The following is a 19,683-nucleotide window of genomic DNA, read 5'->3' as shown; positions in this document are numbered from 1 at the left end:
AAAATAACAGTTGAGTGCTGTTGTAATTCTGTCCCATTTGTGGGCTTGGCATAGATGACTGGATGACTGTAGTGTCCCCCCTTGATCTGATTCAGCACAGCTCCACTGATACTCTTTCGTACCCGCTCTATAATAACCATGAGCACATCCACACACTAAAATAGCACTTTAGCTTTCCTTTTCTTTCCAGTTTCTGTAGAATGGACTGCGTTACCTTCAATGTATACCGATGGAAGAACAAGGCCAGCAGCTGTACCAGATCATAATGCACATAGCCATCCTTCTTCTCAACCCCAGCCATATTTGGCAAAACAAACGGTTCTTCTGCATTGATACCACGGTATATTTCGGTAGTCCAAGGAAAGAATCCAAATTGAAAAAAGGATTTGATCACAACTGTTATCTGCCAAGGGAGAAAAAAAAACCCATAAACAGATTGTCTTACTGAATCAAGGAAGAATTCCCAGACATCCTAGATATCACATGCATAACTCTAGGAATGCTCAAGCTCAGCACACTTCTTATCTCATGAAATTTCCCTCTTGCTTTTCTGCTGTCGACTTAATGATTTTCTTCTCAAAAGAAGAAAACCTACGAAAATTGTATGAGGTTTTGATAACATGCTCAGCATTTTCCTTTGCAAGATTCTGTTGTGATACATATTTTCCTACTGATTATACCCAGTGCATGCATGATGACCAGAAAGTAAACTTATTCCCTGGCATCATTAGCATGCTCCTCTGAATTACAGCAGAGAATCCTTAACTTTTCATCAAACTACAAATCTCAGGATCTATAGGATAGAGTCACAGCAGGTTAAGGGGTATCAAACTATTATTACTGTGTAGATACATGCACAATCATCATTTATCCCAAGGTCTGTGTTGCAGATGAGGAGTGGAGTGAGATTTATTTGTCTCCTTCGTGTGCTAGACCTTACTGGCATCTTCTCCTAATATTCCCATTCCCAGTCATTGCCAGCAGTTGCTCACTAGAGGAAGACCTTCAAGTTAGAGGCTCAGTACCTCTCTATTCTGTGCTACTCTACTGCATGGGAGAAAGACTAGAGAGAGAACAGCATGCTTCAAGAAAAGGATGACTCGGCTTTTAAAATAGCATCTGTGAACTCCCACCTCAGTGTAAATGATAGCTGACATCCAGAAGAACTTTGTAGGTCTTGGAATGGACAACATGGCCCACAGAAATATCAGGATAGGAAAAACCAAAGAGAGAATGGAAGCAGAAGCCATGTGATTTAGAATGATGACAAAATAACACAGCATTTCTGATTTAGACTCCATAACATTGTACAAAGCAATTCCCAGCTTCAGAAGGCGAGGAAGGCGCTGGTAAAATTTAGCTGACTGCTCCAGCTCATTATCATGAAAAGTCCTGGACCACAGTTTTAAAAAAAAAAGAAAAAAAAAAGAAATGTAGATTAGGTATGATCAGTTTATCCACCAGCTTGTGTGTTCTAGAAGCATATTTAGAAAGCATATTGATTGGAACAAAATGCAGTCTATGGTTATGTAAATAAAAGTAAATTGAAACCACCACCCCCAAAATGTTTACTTAGCTATTTAAAAAACCATGTGATTTCAGAAGCACAAATTCAAAACAAATTTAAAAGCATGCAACAGAGCGAGTCAAATGTTCTGGCATGGGATTAGAGGAATGAAAGTAAAGTCCTCCTGGGTCATATGAAGGGTTTATAAGAGCAGAATATGCCTCACAGCCTAGTGGATATTTACTCCTTGCCTAGTCAACAGCCATCATAAACTAGCTAGAATAATATCGTAAGGAAAGCTATGCTGCATCAGATCAAGGACCTATTTTAATCCACATTCTGTTCACAAAGGGCCAACCAAAACCTTTTGACTGACACACAAGCAAGGGATGAGTCAAAGAACATTCTCCCTTGTGTCCCAAAAACACTTTATTTAGGGACATAAATCATCTCATGTCATTTCTAGGCGGCTTGATGAGTTTGTGAATTCAGAGGATTCAGCACTTTCACCAAAAAACACTTCCTTTTGATTTGTTTTTACTTGGCCATGCTTATCTGGTAACAATCGATTTAAGAGAGTGTTCCTAGCAGATTTTTCTACCATGCATCTTGGAACACATGGTCGGAGGCAGTCTTGAACCTTCTCAGTCATGACGAGCAGCTTACAAGACAAGAGCCATGCACAAGGCAAAATGCAGTATTAACAGATGCTTAATAAATCTTGCCTGTTCAGAAGAAGCTCACTGGCTGTCATCGAAGCGGGAACTTTGCTCAGTGGCCTGTCTATTTGTTTAGTCCTAGCAAACAAGGAATCCACAGATTCTTCCATTTCTAAAGAAAAGTTTCCCAGGCTGGCAAATTCGACATGAGAAGAGCTTGGTATGAACTCTTGGGAACCGGCATCTGTATGGTTTCCTTCTTCTTCTTTCTCACATCCCGCTGCATCCTTAGCCGGTCCCCTGGATCTCCTGTTCCTCAGGACACAAAAATAAGACATTTGTGAAACCTTTAAGTCACTGTCAAAATAGAGAACTCATTTAGCCCATTTTTAGAAGAGGAACTCCCTCAAGGACACATTTGTCATATGTGATATTCCGTATCTGGGTATCTTGCATTTTAATGCTTTCTTCCATGATTTGTCACTAGAATTGTAAACACAGGCTTAACTTACAAATCTGATTGCAATACCCTGTTTCCCTGAAAATAAGACAGGGTCTTATATTAATTTTTGCTCCAAAAACGCATTAGGGCTTATTTTCAAGGGATTTTTTTTTCATGTATAACAATCTACGTTTATTCAAATACAGTCATGTCATTTTATTCTGGTTGCTGCACAAGGGTGGAGGGCGAGGTTACACTTAACTAGGGCTTATTTTTGGGGTAGAGCTTATATTACGAGCATCCTGAACAATCATACTAGGTCTTACTTTCAGGTTAGATCTTATTTTCAGGGAAACAGGGTGTATATGCAAACCCACTGCAGAAGGGAAAATGGATTAATTGGATGAAATATGCATTCTTCTTAAAACAAGTTTGACCCTCCATAGCAAAAGGAGGGTCAGATTGGACCCTAAACAGCAATTCCACAGGGTATGCCTGAGCAATCATACTTGCAGAAGGAAAAACCCCATATTTACCTCCTGATGACAAACCACCGAACAAAGTTAGTTAATTTACAAAATAGGGAAATAAGAAAGCCCATACTATGACAAACAAGCCCTCTGTCAAGCATGTTTTAGATGTGCTGTTGTCTACTTCTAAGAATATTCTAGCTGCACTGGCTTTTTCACCAAAAATGTTCTGCAACACAGCTCCTTAGCTGCTTGTATCAAAGGTCTTTCCTCCACAGATTGTTGAAACCAGTGGCAGGAAAGCTTTAGCCTTTTCATTATTGTAGGACTACAGTTCCCATGATCCTTGACCACTGATCATGATAGCTAGGGTTGATAGAAGTGGAATCCAGTCTGATAGGAGGGACAGAGGCTTCTCATCTCAGTTTAATCAGTCGCTTTGTAACTGGGACTATCATGCTTCAACAATCTCTTCTCATTCATTGATCCAGAGACATGCACGGGATACAAACCTTTAGCCCTTCAGTTAAACTAAAATTCTCACCGTTCCTTACCAAAGGCCACGGTGGGTTGGGACTTCTGCCAGATGACACTTAAACATCTGGAGAGCCTAGCCCTGGTCCAAAGGTTTGTGCAATGCTGCTGTCGTTGGAAAGTGAAAGAAAGAGCCCCTGGTTTTGTTCTTGTTTAAAAAATATAAGAAAATTGGCTATATCAGTGGTAGATGATAGGAGTCCAACATGTTTTGAGGGTTCCAAATCAGGGAAGGCTGGCTTACACATTGATGCAAATATTGTTGTTGTTTAGTCGTTTAGTTGTGTCTGGCTCTTCGTGACCCCATGGACCAGAGCACGCCAGAACCTCCTGTCTTCCACTGACTCTCAGGGTTGGGTCAAATTCATGTTGGTAGCTTTGATGACACTGTCCAACCATCTCATCCTCTGTCATCCCCTTCTCCTCTTGCCTTCACACTTTCCTAACATCAGCGTCTTTCCCAGGGAGTCTTCTGTTCTTCACTTCACTTCACTGGCTGGAAAGAACACCATGGTGCTCTTGATGCAAGGGAAGATCTCTGCAAGAACTGGTATATGATAATGTGTGTTTCTAACTTGCTGTAGGCAGTTACTATTCACCTGAGGCACATAATTGATGACTTCATCTTCTCCATGGATGGGCATTCAGGTACATCATCTTTAATTTCCTTGACCTCTATTGTTTCAGCCTCACTTTCTCCAAAATGTAGCTGACTTTTCTCAAGATCGTAATACTGAAGGACAACATCTGTTGAGACCTCTTTTCCCTTAGGAGAAAATCCAGAAGAAAATTAGTTGGGATGTAACAGTTTTAAAAAAAAAACAAATGGTGCTGTATTTCTGAAGATTCCCTGATCCTTTTAAAATTAAAAGCCTAGCTGCATGCTTTCACAAGCGAGAAGAAACCCTTTGTTCATCTTGATCCTGATCAGGATTGGGTTCCTACATGCTTAATGGGGAGCAGGAAAGACAGGCATTCTAAAAACTGAGGGGAATGGGCTAAATCCAATTATCAGTCCCAGCTAGAGTAGACTTGTTGAATCAACTCACTTATTTACATGCATGTTGACATACATTACATGCATGTTCATTCTTTCAATGGGATTCTACCCTAGTTGAGACTGATGACTAATTATAGTCCTATATGTAGAAGTAGCATACTGTTTACTCCTTAATCTTGTATTCAGCAGTGCAGGAACTGAAAACAAAAACTTTCAGGATGCTCTGTTCCAAATCTGTACACAACAGATGCTGTATTTGAGTGCAGAATTAGGTAATTCATCCAAACCACTTATCCATAGGCTGCGATTTCCAAAGAAAATAAACTGTCCATAATTTTTAAGACCAATCATAATATGAAGGCTATGAATTAAGAGGTGTGACAACCCCAGACCTACTGGGATATGCCACAGTTTCACAAAGCTGCCACCAACCATTCCCTGTAAGGAGTCACACAGACCAGGGATGGATTTTTAACAAATAAAGGAATAAGGTTTATTTAAATAACACACAGGGAAAATAAAATGATCAAGTGAATAAGATACAGTAACGTGGCTTAGTCTCAATCATACATACACCAGTTTGGTTCACACAGAACACCTTTAAATAAAGCACAGACCCTGAACCTATCAGTTCTGGCTAACCATACAGACACCTGAACCTATCAGGTTGGTACTGACTGACACACAGTAGTACCCTGTCTGACACACAGACTCCCACACCAGCTTCTTCTCTCAGCTTTTCCTCCAGCTTCTCCAGCTTCTAAACTTCTCCACACAGGATCCACATATATATACAGTACAGCCCCTCCTCCTGATGTCCCGCCTTCCACTCCCCATAGGATGGAACTTTCCCTCCAAACCCATGACAGACAGGTAACATCAGTGCTGTATGTAACAAGAGGTTCCTGCTCTCATGCTTGTCTCTAAATGAAACCATAGGATGGCCTTCACAAATGCTTCCTGTTACCCTCCCACAGTCATATGGAGTTAGTAACACAGACTGATTGCCTTTACTCACAGCTTTCAGTGTCACAACAATGTATCTGAAGTACTTTTAATCCCTGAACAACCCATAGGAACCCTATTGTTATGTTCCGAATCATCTGCCTTGAACATGTGGTTTGTTTTAGAAGATAGACCACCACAAAGCAGGTAAGCAGGATACTAATTTGGTAGACAGTCCTGAATACTGGAACTTTTAAGAAAGGGATCCAGAACTGCCTCCATGTTATTCCTTGAACTCTGATCCCATTTTGCTGTCCTACAGTATGAAATGCAGTCAAACACAGAGATAATTACCTTCTTAATCTCTCTCCAAAGCAGACATTTTTCCATTCTCAGTACTTCTGCTACACCCAGATTGTCCTTACACAGGGAGTTCAATGCTTCTGTAGTATCATCCAACAGTGCTTGGATAAATACCCAAGTGAATTTGAAAATGTTGACTATCCTTTGCGTAGCAGTTTCTTCTAGCCAAAGAAAGCATGTGTTAGGTGTGTATACAACTAGCCAACAGTGATCCAAATAACTTCTTTAGGAATTTACAAGGCATTGTGCCTGCACATTAGGGATGTCACATTCCCTGTCCCTTGTGGTCAGCATTACAGGTAGCTTCAGATGTTCTCTCAAAATTAAAGACAGCTTATCTAGCATTGCAAGTGTCATTTTACCTTTGTCCTTGACAAAAATGTACTTCACAACATTTCACGGATGGAAATGAGAGACGAGCTTGTTCTTTTATCAGTGATTGTTACCTGAGACACATTCATCTATTACTGAGCTTCTATTCCACAGCAGTCTGCCTGCACTTTTAAAAAATGCACAGGGAATATGCTGTCTTTAAGTTCAGAGATATACTAGAAAAGACAATCATAATTAATTGACTTTAGGGCTTGTTGAACCCTAAAGTTGTTGGGGTGCTATAAGTCACTGGTTCTTAACCTTTTTGAAAGAAATGCCCCCTTGAGCCATTGAGGAAGTTATCATTGCCCCTCTCCCCATGGTGATATTTATTTATTTATTTATTTATTTATTTATTTATTTATTTATTTATTTATTTATTTATTTATTTATTTATTTATTTATTTATTTAGACACTTAAATCCAATGATCCCTGAAAATAAAACTGAATGCCGAAAAAAAAAACCAGTAACACTTAATTATTTAATTACAAGTCCGACATCCCTCAAAGCCATTTAAAGTCAGCCAGGTGAACTTTCTTCCCCCCTGACAGCCAGCCAGCCACAGCAGAACAACAAGAAAAGCCAGAAAAGCTGCCGAATCCCCACCCACCCAGGATGGACCCGAGCCAGCCCATCTCGAGAAATCCTGCCACGCCACCCCAAACCAACCCGTTTCTCTCCACGCTTCCCTTGCAACGGGCGGGAAGGTGGGCAGAAAGGCAGGACGGACAAATGGGTCTCGTCTCTCCCTGCTCACCCTGGTTGAGGCAGCACTTCACCGGGCAAGGACAGGGACCCGAGAGACCCTTTCCTTCCACCCAATCCATACTTGGTGCTCCCCTAAGGGAGAAAGGCGAGACATAGCAGGAACAAAAAGCTGGATCGTCTGGCGGCGACAGCACCGGATCCACTGCCAGCACTGTGGCTGCAGCTGCCTTCACAGGTTTGGCTTGTTCCAATGCCCCCCTACCGCCCCCTTTTGTTCCTTTGCCCCCACACTGCCCCTTTTTGTTCTACTGCCCCTCTGAAAAATGAAATCGCCCTCTGGGGGGCGTTATTGCCCACGTTAAGAACCACTGCTATAAGTGATGCTGTACCTCTGTCAGCGATTCCTGGGAATGAATCACCTGAATCATCAAAGTCCTTTCCAGGGGCTGACATCTTCAGGTTTTCTTCAGAGAGGTTTACTTGTACATTGGCTGAAACACAGAACAAAACATGAGAACAAGAGCAGTAGAGCCTTAAGCTCAGTCTTATATTTTGGGTTGACCCCAGCTTTGCTTTTGGGAATTTATTAGGGAAGATGCAATGTTGTGCTTGGAAATAAAAAGTATTGTAGCTTTCCATATGCAGAGAATGTATTCGTTTGTTTTCATGCTGGAAAGCAGTGATTACTAGGTCAAAGTGGGAGGCATTTGCTTACCACTACCTGTCATTTGGCATGGCCTCCACTCTGCTTCTTTCTTCATTCTGTCCCTGGTTTCATCTCGCTCTCTCATCTTTAGAGCTGATTTTGAACTTGTTATCCAGGCTTCGTAGGCAAGCTGCACGAAGCACAGACGGTTTATTCAGCAACGATATTATATATAAAAAGAGGAAACAGCAACCAAAGTATTTTTGACTTCAGTTCTGCTAGCTTTTAAGTAGAAAACTGCATGTAAAATATAGGACAAAACTGCAGGCAGCTGTAACGGCTGGATCGCTCAGGGGTTCAAGCCTATGGCTGGGGAGTCAGATCTCAGGAGCTTGATTCCCCACTGGGCCCCCTTCACAGGGGCTGGAATTGATGATCCATAGGACCGCTTCCAGCTCTGCAGTTCTAAAATGGTAGTGGATTTGTGGGTCCTTTAGACTTAAGAACTTCCAACGATGCTCCCCCCACCTCTCCGCCCGCATTCCAACTTCTGTTCCTTCTTAGGTCACATTTCCAATATCATTTATTTCAAAATATAATACCAGCCTTAAAATGAGATGTTGTCATTGTAATGCTGTCCCAGTCACCTCCAACATATAGCAACCTTATGAGTGAGGGATCTGCAAAATAACGGGTCCTTAAGAGCCCAGCCCAGCTCTTGCAAACTCAAACCCATAGTTCTTTTATGGAGTCAATCCCTCTTTTGCTTGGTCTTCTTTTTTTCCTGCTGCCTCTCATGAGGTGCCCAAAGTGACAGATAATCTCTCCCTTCCCCCCCCTTATCACAACAAAAACATGCTGATCACCCTATCTCCTGAAAAAAAGACAAAAACTGTTTCCCACAGCTATAAATACTCAGCTATCCAACAAACAGCAACAGAGCATGAACAGAGTTCCTACTCCAGTCCTATGAAGATGCCGGCCACAGAGACTGGAAGGTCAGGAAGAACAACCTTCAGAACACGGGGCCAAAGAGCCCGAAAAACCCACAACAACCAGATCTTTTCTTTGCATTTTTTAAATTGTCTAGCTTTCACACCCACACACAGAGACCCAAAACACAAGAGTGTGGATGATCTTGGTCTCCCGTGACACATTCTTACACTTGATGATCTTTTCTAGTTCCTTCACTGCTATCCTCTGAGTTTCAGTCTTCTATTTATAGGACTTAGTTTTCATCTTACAGATATATTATCCTTAAGCTACAATCTATTATACCACCTGCTTCCAAATTGATCACTCCCAGAGCTTTTGGAATACAACTCCCATCCACCTTACCAGCATGGCTAATCATTAGTGTCAGAGATGATGGGTAGAGTAGTTGAAATATTTGAAGAGCAGCAGGTTGGAAAAATCTGAGTTAGGGCTAAAATCCTAAGTACATAAAAGGGTTTTGCTTGGTGCCTTAAACATAACATACACATAGCCCTGCACTTCACCCCTGTTGTGCTCCTTCCCTTAGCCCTTTTCATAGAAGAAATATGGTGCAGCTTATTTTGCCCCTCTGGACCACACCTGGAATGCTGTTTTTTTCTTTGTGGACTCCTCCTCACTCTTTTGTGTGAGCACTTCTTCCTCTTCATCCTCACTGTCTGTCTCAAAAAGGGAATAGTTTCCACTTCGAATCACTGAAAATCAATTGAGGAAGCAAAAATGGCTGAGAAATCAAAAGGTCTTGTGGAACTCTGAGCCACATGCACAAAACCCATATTCTAAAGTAGTTCTACACCAATAAGTAAAAAATCAATATCTCTTGGTTTTCTACACATACGTCACACTGATGAAAACTTCCCTTCCCACCCTAAAGCTTTCTCCAGAACAATGGAGAAAATCAATGCCTTACTCACCCACAAGTGCATTAAAAACAATACTTTTGAGTAACCTGTTGCCCAGTTAGTCAGAGGAGTCCATTTGATGACAAAAAGTGTAATAAGTCAATCTATAGAAGTAATGGATTTTCCCCCCAAATTTTTACAGTAATTAAACAACAACCAAAGATTAACCCAAGAATGAGTGATCAATATAAATGTAGGAAATGTACTTGAAGTGTGAGTCACCGATGGTTGCCACCAAGTTTTCTTGCCTTCATTTCCCTTCACGCTAGCATCATCTTCTGCAAGAGACAGCATAGAACCTGCTTGGCAAAAAAAATAAAGATTATTCAGACTTGGCAGTGAAAATATATAGTGATCATATGTGACTCAGGAAGAGAAGGCTAAACAAGGGGTCTGCCACCCATTTGTTCTTCACGAAAAGACATTGAAATGTAGGAACAGATATTCTACCCAAAGCTAAAGAGAAGATGCCAGCAGCCGGTTCCCACACAGGGCTTTAAGAAATATATTCTCTCCCAGACAACTGCAGAAAAGCCAGATCATGTTTTATTGTGCAGAGCATTCAACATCCTGACAGCTTCTGCATTCATGCATTTCTTAAAAATAGTTATAAAGGCAGGCTTTAAAGTATGTGGGTTATAACAGAAGCGAACAGAGATGCTGTAGAATTTCCAGTAGCCAGCAGGCAAGCCTTCAGTTCACTGAAACTCCTCAGGACTAGTCAAGAGATATATATTACACAAGATGAGAACATGTAATAATCTGCCTAAGCTGGAACATTTATACAGTGTGCAGGACTCAGCTTTTCTTGGTGGAGAATTTACAATGATACTGTGCACCCTCCCATAATTAATCAGTCTTCAAGCCTTGATTATCTAGGGAATCCTGGCATCCATGTCACTCTGACTAATGGATTAAAGGCTGCTGATATGATGTGTGTGAAAGAAGGTTTGGGGTGTGTTGGTTTGTTTATAACTACAACGTGTTCTAAGCAGCCTTAAGAAGCATGTAATTGAAAATTGGGTATAAACCTTCAAAATAAATGAGCAGTGTCTTTGTCTGCCTTATATCAACTGCAAAATGACTTGTACTCCAGACTTTGAGCCATCTGAAGTCAGAAGATGTGGTGTGGAGGGAAGAGGGAAATCCATAAATAATGTGAACATCTTGGGTGTCACCCGCAGGAGCTTCCCTGACCTCCAGGATCAGCAAATTGACTTGTATTATTTGTATTTTCAGGATTTAATCACAAATTTTCCTTTTACAAACAGGAAAAGGCTGCCTCAGGCTGCAAGTACACTGGCAAGTGGAATAGGAGTGATTGCACTTTGCTGTTGATTGATTTGCAGGCTATTTGACACTTCTGTTTGGTCACATGGAGACTGTAGATTGTTTCAGTGCCTGTGTCCATATTGGCCCCTCAGTCTGATGCACTGTCCTTTTATGGTTCATTGTAAAGGCAGGAAGCTGTTTAAAGTGTTGTAATGTGCTAGGGAAAAGGGCGAGTTTTCCAAAGTCCTCCATAACATACAAACATATAAACATATAGTGCAGAAATATAGTAGTCTGCTATATTCATCAGAGTTGTTTCTATTTCATACCAAATTTTTTTTACCTTTTTTAAATTTTCGCCCATGCAGTGGTGATCTAGCACTACACTAGTATATCAATGTAGTAATAAGGTGATCTAGCACTAAACTCAATAGTTTGTCTTCTAAACAACGTGTACTTTGGAGTGACTAGGGAGAAAGACTGTGAGGCTGGGTTTTCCCACCGTCTGAAATATCACATTCAGGTTCGTACATCACCAGAATGCCACTTACAGTCACACACAAACACCACCACATCCTTTTGAAGAATGAAACCAGTGAGGACACAGGGAAAAGGTCCATTCAAGTTATTCTGGCTTGAAATAACTAGAAGCCCCCAGTAGCAGAAGAAAAAAAATTCCATGTCAAGAGCAAAAGGGGCTGAACTAGTTTGAATTGGCCTTTGCATCATATGATCAGTTTAAAAATGCATAAATTCATCTATTTTACATCTGAAGCAAATCTCGCACTATCTGACTGCATAGTTGCAGCCCGAGCCTCCTCTTGGCAATATCAATGTGATTTCAGATCTAATTATGGACTGTCTCAAACATCTGTTTCTGACATGAGTTACAGAACAAGGTTCTTTTCATATCTTCCCTCTGCGGGCCAAATTATGTATTATGAGCATGTATGTATACTTAAAAGCCTAAGGAAAAGCAGTATCAAGAGAAAGGTGTGGGGGTTTGTTGTTGTTATTTTGTTTGTTTGTAGACATCATTTTGGGGGGAGAAATGACTTAAGACCTACCCTCTGCTGCTAAAATTGCTAATTCTCCACTCTTCTTTTTTGCAAGGGTGAATAAGCTTTAAACAACAGTTGTGTCCAAACTGGCAGCAGTTCATGTCACCTGTACAGATATCTGTGCAACCTAACTTCACGTTGTGTCTAAATTTCTACTCTCCTGAATTCATATATTTTTTTTAAAAAAAATATGGTTGCCATGTATAGGCCATTTAAAAATAAGAACTCCGATTCTCACCTCGATCCTCCCCATTTCGTTTAGATTTCTGCACACTCTCTGCTTTTAAAATGCCTTTCTCCAAGCCGTCAAGACTTTTTGTCTTCGGTTTGATCAGATCCATTCTACAGATTCACAAGAGAACAACAGAAACTGTATTCAATCCAAAGAAACTTGCAAAGATTTTAGAATCCTCATTACAACAGCCTGTTTACAGTTAATGTTCACGGGGAGCGTCCGGTGAAACCCACGCTCAATGTAGAATTAGACTTGTCAACTCAAGCTGCTTCTTCCCTCTGATCAGAAAACTACCGAAGCCAGATATGACCTTTTTGTGTTTCTGATGATATAACTGAGAGCATGCTGAGGTCTTGGCATCTTCTCCTAAGCCCCTGCGGGACCTCCAAGAGCTCTGATGAGGCCCGGGCCATTTCACATTGTAAAAACAATTGTTTAGGGGTAGAAATATTTTAGCATGAAGAATGGTGTGTATTTTTTGTTTGTTTGTTTGTAGAATGCATGACAGTATAATTGTATTTAGCTTTATCTTTAGGCATTTCGGCTCAATTAGCTAACACTTCCAATACAGTCATACACCCTTGGCTGAGGTGTGTCCCTTCACAAGATGAGGTCCTGGCTGAATAACTTTGTTGACTGTCCCCACAGGACCTCAGCCTCAGCAACCAGTCCCACTGATACCTTCCTTTATACTTGCCTTGGGAGCGGCAGCAGAAGCAACAGAGATGTTTTATTGTCAGCCTGCCTCCATACCTAATACCTGCTGGAACACTACACCCCATGTGCCAAGGACCTGGAGAATACAGCTCTTCCAGGTTTCACACATCTTTTGTATGGATTAGAGTCCCCTAGACTGCAAAGAGAACAAACCTATCCATTTTTAAGGAAATCAACCCTGAGTGCTCACTGGAAGGACAGATCCTGAAGCTGAGGCGCCAGTACTTTGGCCATCTCATGAGAAGAGAAAACTCCCTGGAAAAGACCCTGATGTTGGGAAAGTGTGAAGGCAAGAGGAGAAGGGGACGACAGAGGACGAGATGGTTGGACAGTGTCATCAAAGCAACCAACATGAATTTGACCCAACTCCGGGAGGCAGTGGAAGACAGGAGGGCCTGGCGTGCTCTGGACTCTTACGAAGAGTCGGACATGACTAAACGACTCAACAATAACAAATACTCAGGAAGCTACAGTATGTGAGGGCATCTGGGAGGAGAATTAACTGGGTCATAATGCTTATCTCCGATCAAAGATATGCATCAAAGCTGCTAAATTTCATATTTACGAACTTCAGCAGATTTATCTGTTACAGCCCAGTCCTACCCATCTTCACCCAGTTGCTCTATTGAGTACAACAGGAAATATTTCGCCTTCCCAACCACTCCTTTGTAAATAGTTCCACAGTCCTCAGGATGAGATAACTTACTGCCTCTTCATGGCTTCCATTGATTTTCTCTCTTCTTCTAGCCTCAAAGCCACCATTTTCTTCAGTTTTACTTCAAACAGCTCAGCTCCTCTGTGTGTGCAAGGCAGATGAGAACAGCCTTTCAGAAGTTTCGCAATACCTCATTCTCACCAAGGACCATCTAGACCAGAATCCCAGAATTATTAGCAACCACAGAGCCTTCTTAGCTCTGGCACCACACCTATGGAACTGTATCTCTGGGAAAATCCAAAAAAGAGAGAGAGCTTTCTTCTTTTTCTTTCTTAAGTGCAAGTTGGAAACGTTTCCCTTCCAGAAGACATTTCATAATTGACTTTGATGACTGAATAACACCTCTGCTTTAAACTAGGCCTGATGCCCCTGTGTTCCTACTTCATAGGTTTTAGAACCATCCATTGTATACTGTGTTGATAAGCACTTTCAAACATGGAATATAAATGCTTTAAAAGAATCAAACACACAAAATTCTATGTACATTTACTTCACACAAAGCTCTGCTGAGTTCAACTGGGCTTATACATAGATTATTTGCAGCCTTCAGTCAGGAAGGAAATGCACACCATGCATGTTTGCCCCCACACCTTCATTGCATTATCCCCTCTTTCTACATTTTCAGTCCTGAGCATGCCTGACTATAGGTCACTGTGGGCAATCTGTGCCCTCTCTGCCTCTTCCTACAACTCCACAGCTACCCCCTTTGCTTCGGTCCTGTCAGCAAAACTTTAAGCACTTCCCTCTCAAAGAAAGGTATGCCATTCCCACACACTTAACTTTAAAGGGCTATTGCTTGGGGTTTCAACATTGCTGCTAGATCACCAAAATTCAACAGCACCCCGGGAGATCTAGGGATATAGCAATGAAGGTTTGCCGCTTAGGGTCTCTTGTTGGGAGAAATGCGGCATATAAATAAAACTAATGAATAAATAAATAAATAAAACTAACAAAGATAGCATATGTCCCCAAGTGGGTTTAGGGAGGATAATGCAGCCCGAACACCAGTCCAGAAGTTGCCTCTCCCCTCAATGGCAAGCAAAAAGATTTCAGTCGGAACAGATTGTAGAAATCAAGCCATTCCAGTAAATATGTAATAGTAAACAGTTCAAGATGTGAATCCATTTGCAGTCAGCATTGAACCAATTGATCAGTTGCTCCAGAGGAAAACATGCTCTCAGGCTTGGAAAGGAAGCAGGCATTTTATTTTATGAGTTACCCATCTGGCTTTAATAGATTAATTTTAAATTATTAGAAGGAAATTCAAAATGTTAACATAGTTGTAAACATGAAAATTATGTATTATAATAACATGTCAGGATCCAAACATCTACAAAAACAAACACACTGGAGGGTTATAGACAATGGAGAAGATTTAGCCTTAAAATATTTGTGCTGAAACAGAGTGATGTGCTCTTATGGTCACAGCAATTTACTATGAAAGGACCATTATTTATTTGCACAGCTTCCCAGTGTGTATACAGATTTGCCTTAAAATCTAATGTTACTATGAAAATCATGTCCCAGTTTGTATCCAGACCTACCATGAATAAAACTGAGGTAGCTGCTTCAGACAGCAAATTTTGAGCATCATGTAAGGCAGTGGTCCCCAACCTTGGGCCTCCAGATGTTCTTGGACTTCAGCTCCCAGAAATCTTGGCCAGCAGAGGTGGTAGTAAAGGCTTCTGGGAGTTGTAGTCCAAGAACATCTGGAGGCCCAAGGTTGGAGACCACTGATGTAAGGGCACCAGGAAGCAACTCACATATTTTATTGCATTTTTTTCTACTAAGAGAGTTGCTCAAAAAATTTTTTTTTACCTCAGCTGTCAAAATAGTTTCATGGTTTGGGGCAGTATTCATCTCCCATTCTGGATGGAGGAGAATGCTATTTGCATAATGCTGCAAAATATTTTGGGCCAGCTGGGCTAATGTGGGACCTATTATGTGGGACCTATTCTGCACCAAAAGGAAAGAAACCACACAGCTCTAGGTACCTCTACTTCAAATGAAGAAAGTGTGCAGATTGAGTGACTAGTGGAATAGAAGGGTCATCCCTCTCATAATGCTTCCTCACAGATGTCATGGTAAGTAAATAGCTTGAGATATAGTTACAAGGACCCAGCAGCCACATTGTCCCAGTAACTTCAAGGCAACAGTCTACAGACTAGCCCATCACAACCCAGGTTGCCTATTGCCTCAGTCAATCTGGTTACATAGACTTTGGCCCATGGCCTTTGTCTCCTTCCACAGCAGCCGAGAACAAAGTTGTTTGAACTACATGAATTCACGGCACATACCTGGAGGCTAAAATCTCAGCAGCCTTGAGATCTGCTACAATATAAAGGTAATAATAGCTTGTAAACACTCTGCGTTGGATCAGCAGAAAAGTAAAACATATCGCGTCCCAGATGATCCCTGCTTCATTTTCAGGCAGTTCACATATCTCATCCTCAGCTGGATCTACACAGGAGGAAAAACATACACATGTATTTTCCTGGGGGACAAAATATACAATGGTTCATCTAGTTTTCTTACTTCTATACTTATTTTAAAATGTAACACTAGTGGTGATGAGACTATAAATGAAATCTGCTCCTGTAGATCAGGGGTCTCCAACCCCCGGTCTGTGGCCCGGTACGGAGCCGTGGCCTTAGCAGGGCTGGGCTGGACAGATCTCTCCTCCCCCCCCCCCGCATGCACTCTCCCCCATGCCCATATGCATGCATGGCACACACACACACACACACACACACACACACACACACACACACGGGTGCCCACACAACACATGCATGCAAGTGCAACCCGTCCACCTGTGAGCATGCTCCCTCCACCCATGCATGCACGAGCAAGTGCCCCACCTATCCGTGAGTGCAGGGGTGTTAAAATGTTCACAGGAAGAGGAGAGAGTAGCCCCATCTGCTCACTCATCACCCCTGTTCACATCCTACATGTGAAGGCTAATCAGGGATCTTGGAAAAAATCAAGGTTTCGGTTTTTGCAGAGAGTGGGCATAGATAGACGAAACTGTCCAGAATTGTTGCCCCTCTTGAAGAGAAGGGCAACGCAACCTAGGAATGGGAAGAAAGGGCTAAAGTGTGTTTCTCTTCACATGAGCTTTCCACATGGTTAAGAATGCCTGAACAGGTTTGGAGGTTCACTGGAAATGTGGCAAATAAGCAGCATAGCTCTTTCTTAAGCAAGCTTCAACAACAACAAAATCACTTTCGGTTGGAAATGTCTGGGACTACAATTACAGATATGTACGTTTATATAATCATAAGTCTCCCAATCTTAGATCAAAATTTTTGTTTTCTGGCTACATTTCCCAAATCTACAGAGTATAACCCAAAACATAATAACAGAACCTGTAGATTCACAAGTTTGCTTTCAAGAGGAGAAGGAAGAAGTCATGCTTCCTCATTCTGCCCTTCCAACTCATGTGGCACATCACCCCGACTGGCAAACTGAATCAGACTAATTTCTTTATTTCAATAGGACTTACTTTAATGCTTTTCCCCCATTCCAAAAGAGAAAAAATTAGCAGATTTGGGTAAGCTCTGATTTTTAGAAAAACTATTAGGAACTAAATCTTACCCAATCCTACACACAGCTCTCTGCTATGGCTACAACAAAGGAGCAAGTAGCATGTCATGGAGCTTCACCTGATTTTTTTTCCTGATATATGAAAGACATTGTACTAGGAAAATAGTATGTAGTTTTGAGTAAACAGAGTGTTTGCATCATATGAAAGTTAGAAAGCATTTGCGATTCTTAATAAAAACATTTGCAGTATGGGTCATTGTATGGACCCTCTCTGTCAATACGGTTTCCTACTTACCCACATCATATCCTGGTATTGTGCAGAACATACCAAACGTCTGAATCAGCCAACAATGGTTTCTTTGTAATTGACTAAGGTAAGCACATGGTCCAATCTGTGGACAAAGTTGGGAGAGGAGGAAACCGTTCAGCAGAATCAAATGTTTCTCTCTTAAGCTCTAGTGTGGTATTTTGAAAGCAATACAGTGAGCTGGCAGTGATGTCCCAGATGAAACTGGGCATGATCCTTGCACATGACTCCACAGCTAAAGAAACATGCAAATGTATTGCCTGAAATGGTGCTACGAACAGGCTCCTAAACTTTTCAGAAGGCCACTTCTGGAGTTCTGTCATTTGCTGAACATACTGTTCATCCAAACGACGCACGTGTGAAGATTTATTTATTTATTTATTTATTTGTTTGTTTGTTTGTTTGTTTGTTTATTTATTTAATTTATACCCCGCCCCTCTAGACCATGTCTACTTGGGGCGGCTTACAACATAAAATATATCAATATAAAATATATATAATTATTAAAAAATACAATTACTATATTAGTTAAAAACAATTAATTTAAGAAAGGATTACCAAGATGAGGTAGGATAAGGAAAGAAGAAATAAAAAAAAAAAAGACTTAGCTGACTGGAGGGAAGGCCTGCCTAAATAGCCAGGTTTTTAACTGTCTTTTAAAAACACCCAGCGAGGGTGCCAGAGTAACCCAAGCACTGTGTGTTACCAGCTAGAAAAGAGAGTGTATTGTATATATGCACAATGCCAAAGGATTAACTAACTAGACAGTGCAAGGATTGACTGCTTTGATGGCACCACCTGCTACATGTTGCATAAGGCCTGAGAATGGCCAAAAACAGACATGGTGATTGCCCATTCTGACAGTTTCCAGTGCCTGGGGAAATAAGGTGAGGAGACTAATATGGCAGGATACTGACTGTATGCAGGAATCTGCCTTATCTTGAGCCGAACTAGTGATCTACCAAGATCAGTACTATTTACACAGAGTATCAGGGGCCTCCAGGGTTGTAGATAGTAGTTTTTCACAGCTATTCCTAGAGATGGCAGAAATGCATCTTGGAACCTTCTATGCTATATCACTAAGATCAGAGCGCTAAAAAGTTACTTTCTTTGATTGTTAGAATGCCCAGAATCCTTTCATGAGCTTTATTGCTGAGGTTCAGAACTTGGAATCCTTACTGTTTTCAGATTACAGCTCTCAGAATTCCCACTCCACAAGCCAGTGGCCATGTTAATGGAAGGATTCAAAGAGTAGCCTACATAACAGTAGCTTTCAGAATTGGTGGGTGTCAAGTTTAACAGGATTCTGCATTTCTCATATCACTGCTGAAAGTATAGCTAGGTGCTCCAGTTGCCTAGCTTATTATATCCACACTAGTTCTAGCTATTGAGGGGGATATTTTTGCCCAGCCTTTACAACCTGGATTAACATACAGTCCAATACATACAGCAAGGAGATTCTTCATGGCTATAACCAAAGCTGTGTATGCAATCAAACAATCCCACAGTCTGAGGATATCTTTGACAGGCTTCAGCTGAAGGCTTCCTCCAAAAAGCATGAAGTAGAAGCAAGCCACAAGGTAGCCCACACAGAAGATGCTGATCCTAGAGGTTCCGGTCATAAATATCAGACAAAGGGCAAACCAGAAGTGGTATCTAAACATAATCACTTTTGCCATGTCCAGATAAGATCTGTACAGAGAGGAAACAATGGGAAAATCATTGGAAAAGCCTATGGCCACAGAGGAACACAATTAAAAACAAATGGAGTATGTGACTCATTAATCTGAAATAGTGGCCTACCATAAGTCCTATTCAAATGTGATGTGGTCTAGTTTGGGGGTGGGCAAAGTCCCTCCCCTCCAAGATGGAGCTGGACTGCAACCCCAAGCAACCCTAGCCAGCACAGTGAATTGCAGAAAGCTATAGTCCAAGAACATCTGCAGGGCAAAATTCTGGTTATCTTGATACAATAATTGCCTCTGTGAGCAGCAGACATCGCAGGGACGTCCCCAGGAGGGCACATTGCTGCACTGTGGATGATTCTCAGAAGCATCGGGAAGAGTAGAATGATAGCCACAAGGTTGACATAAGCCTTGGAAAGTTCCACGGGGACCGTGGACTCTAGATTTCTCTTCTGCACCAGATGTTGACAGATAGTGAAATTCAACATTACAGGAAACATTTTAACCTTCATTTTCCAAAATCACTTTAAGTTTTAAAATGGGATGGAGGTGCATATAAGGAGAGAACAGGTGCCCCTCCAGATTGTGTTGGGTTCCAGCTC

The 19,683-nt window shown here is 41.4% G+C and overlaps 1 protein-coding gene across 1 annotated transcript in view; it reads right to left on the bottom strand.

Annotated features, from left to right (window-relative positions):
• The window catches only part of LOC110084736 (piezo-type mechanosensitive ion channel component 2), an 81,362-nt gene that overhangs the window by 41,911 nt on the left and 19,768 nt on the right, over positions 1-19,683 (bottom strand). Inside the window, exons 16-29 of the mRNA XM_078391744.1 lie at positions 18,845-19,088; positions 17,385-17,481; positions 15,841-16,003; positions 13,535-13,624; positions 12,115-12,218; positions 9,750-9,842; positions 9,224-9,336; positions 7,724-7,838; positions 7,392-7,493; positions 5,912-6,081; positions 4,212-4,378; positions 2,233-2,475; positions 1,134-1,392; positions 215-403 (exon numbers count right to left, since the gene is read on the bottom strand). Coding sequence (XP_078247870.1) covers positions 215-403; positions 1,134-1,392; positions 2,233-2,475; positions 4,212-4,378; positions 5,912-6,081; positions 7,392-7,493; positions 7,724-7,838; positions 9,224-9,336; positions 9,750-9,842; positions 12,115-12,218; positions 13,535-13,624; positions 15,841-16,003; positions 17,385-17,481; positions 18,845-19,088 — 2,149 coding nt within the window. The remainder of the gene's footprint in view (positions 1-214; positions 404-1,133; positions 1,393-2,232; positions 2,476-4,211; positions 4,379-5,911; positions 6,082-7,391; positions 7,494-7,723; positions 7,839-9,223; positions 9,337-9,749; positions 9,843-12,114; positions 12,219-13,534; positions 13,625-15,840; positions 16,004-17,384; positions 17,482-18,844; positions 19,089-19,683) is intronic.

Source organism: Pogona vitticeps, chromosome 4 (assembly GCF_051106095.1).
Source record: "Pogona vitticeps strain Pit_001003342236 chromosome 4, PviZW2.1, whole genome shotgun sequence".
Taxonomy (NCBI): domain Eukaryota; kingdom Metazoa; phylum Chordata; class Lepidosauria; order Squamata; family Agamidae; genus Pogona; species Pogona vitticeps.
The sequence above is the reverse complement of the archived record's forward strand: the minus strand, read 5'-3'. Positions and strand labels throughout refer to the sequence as shown.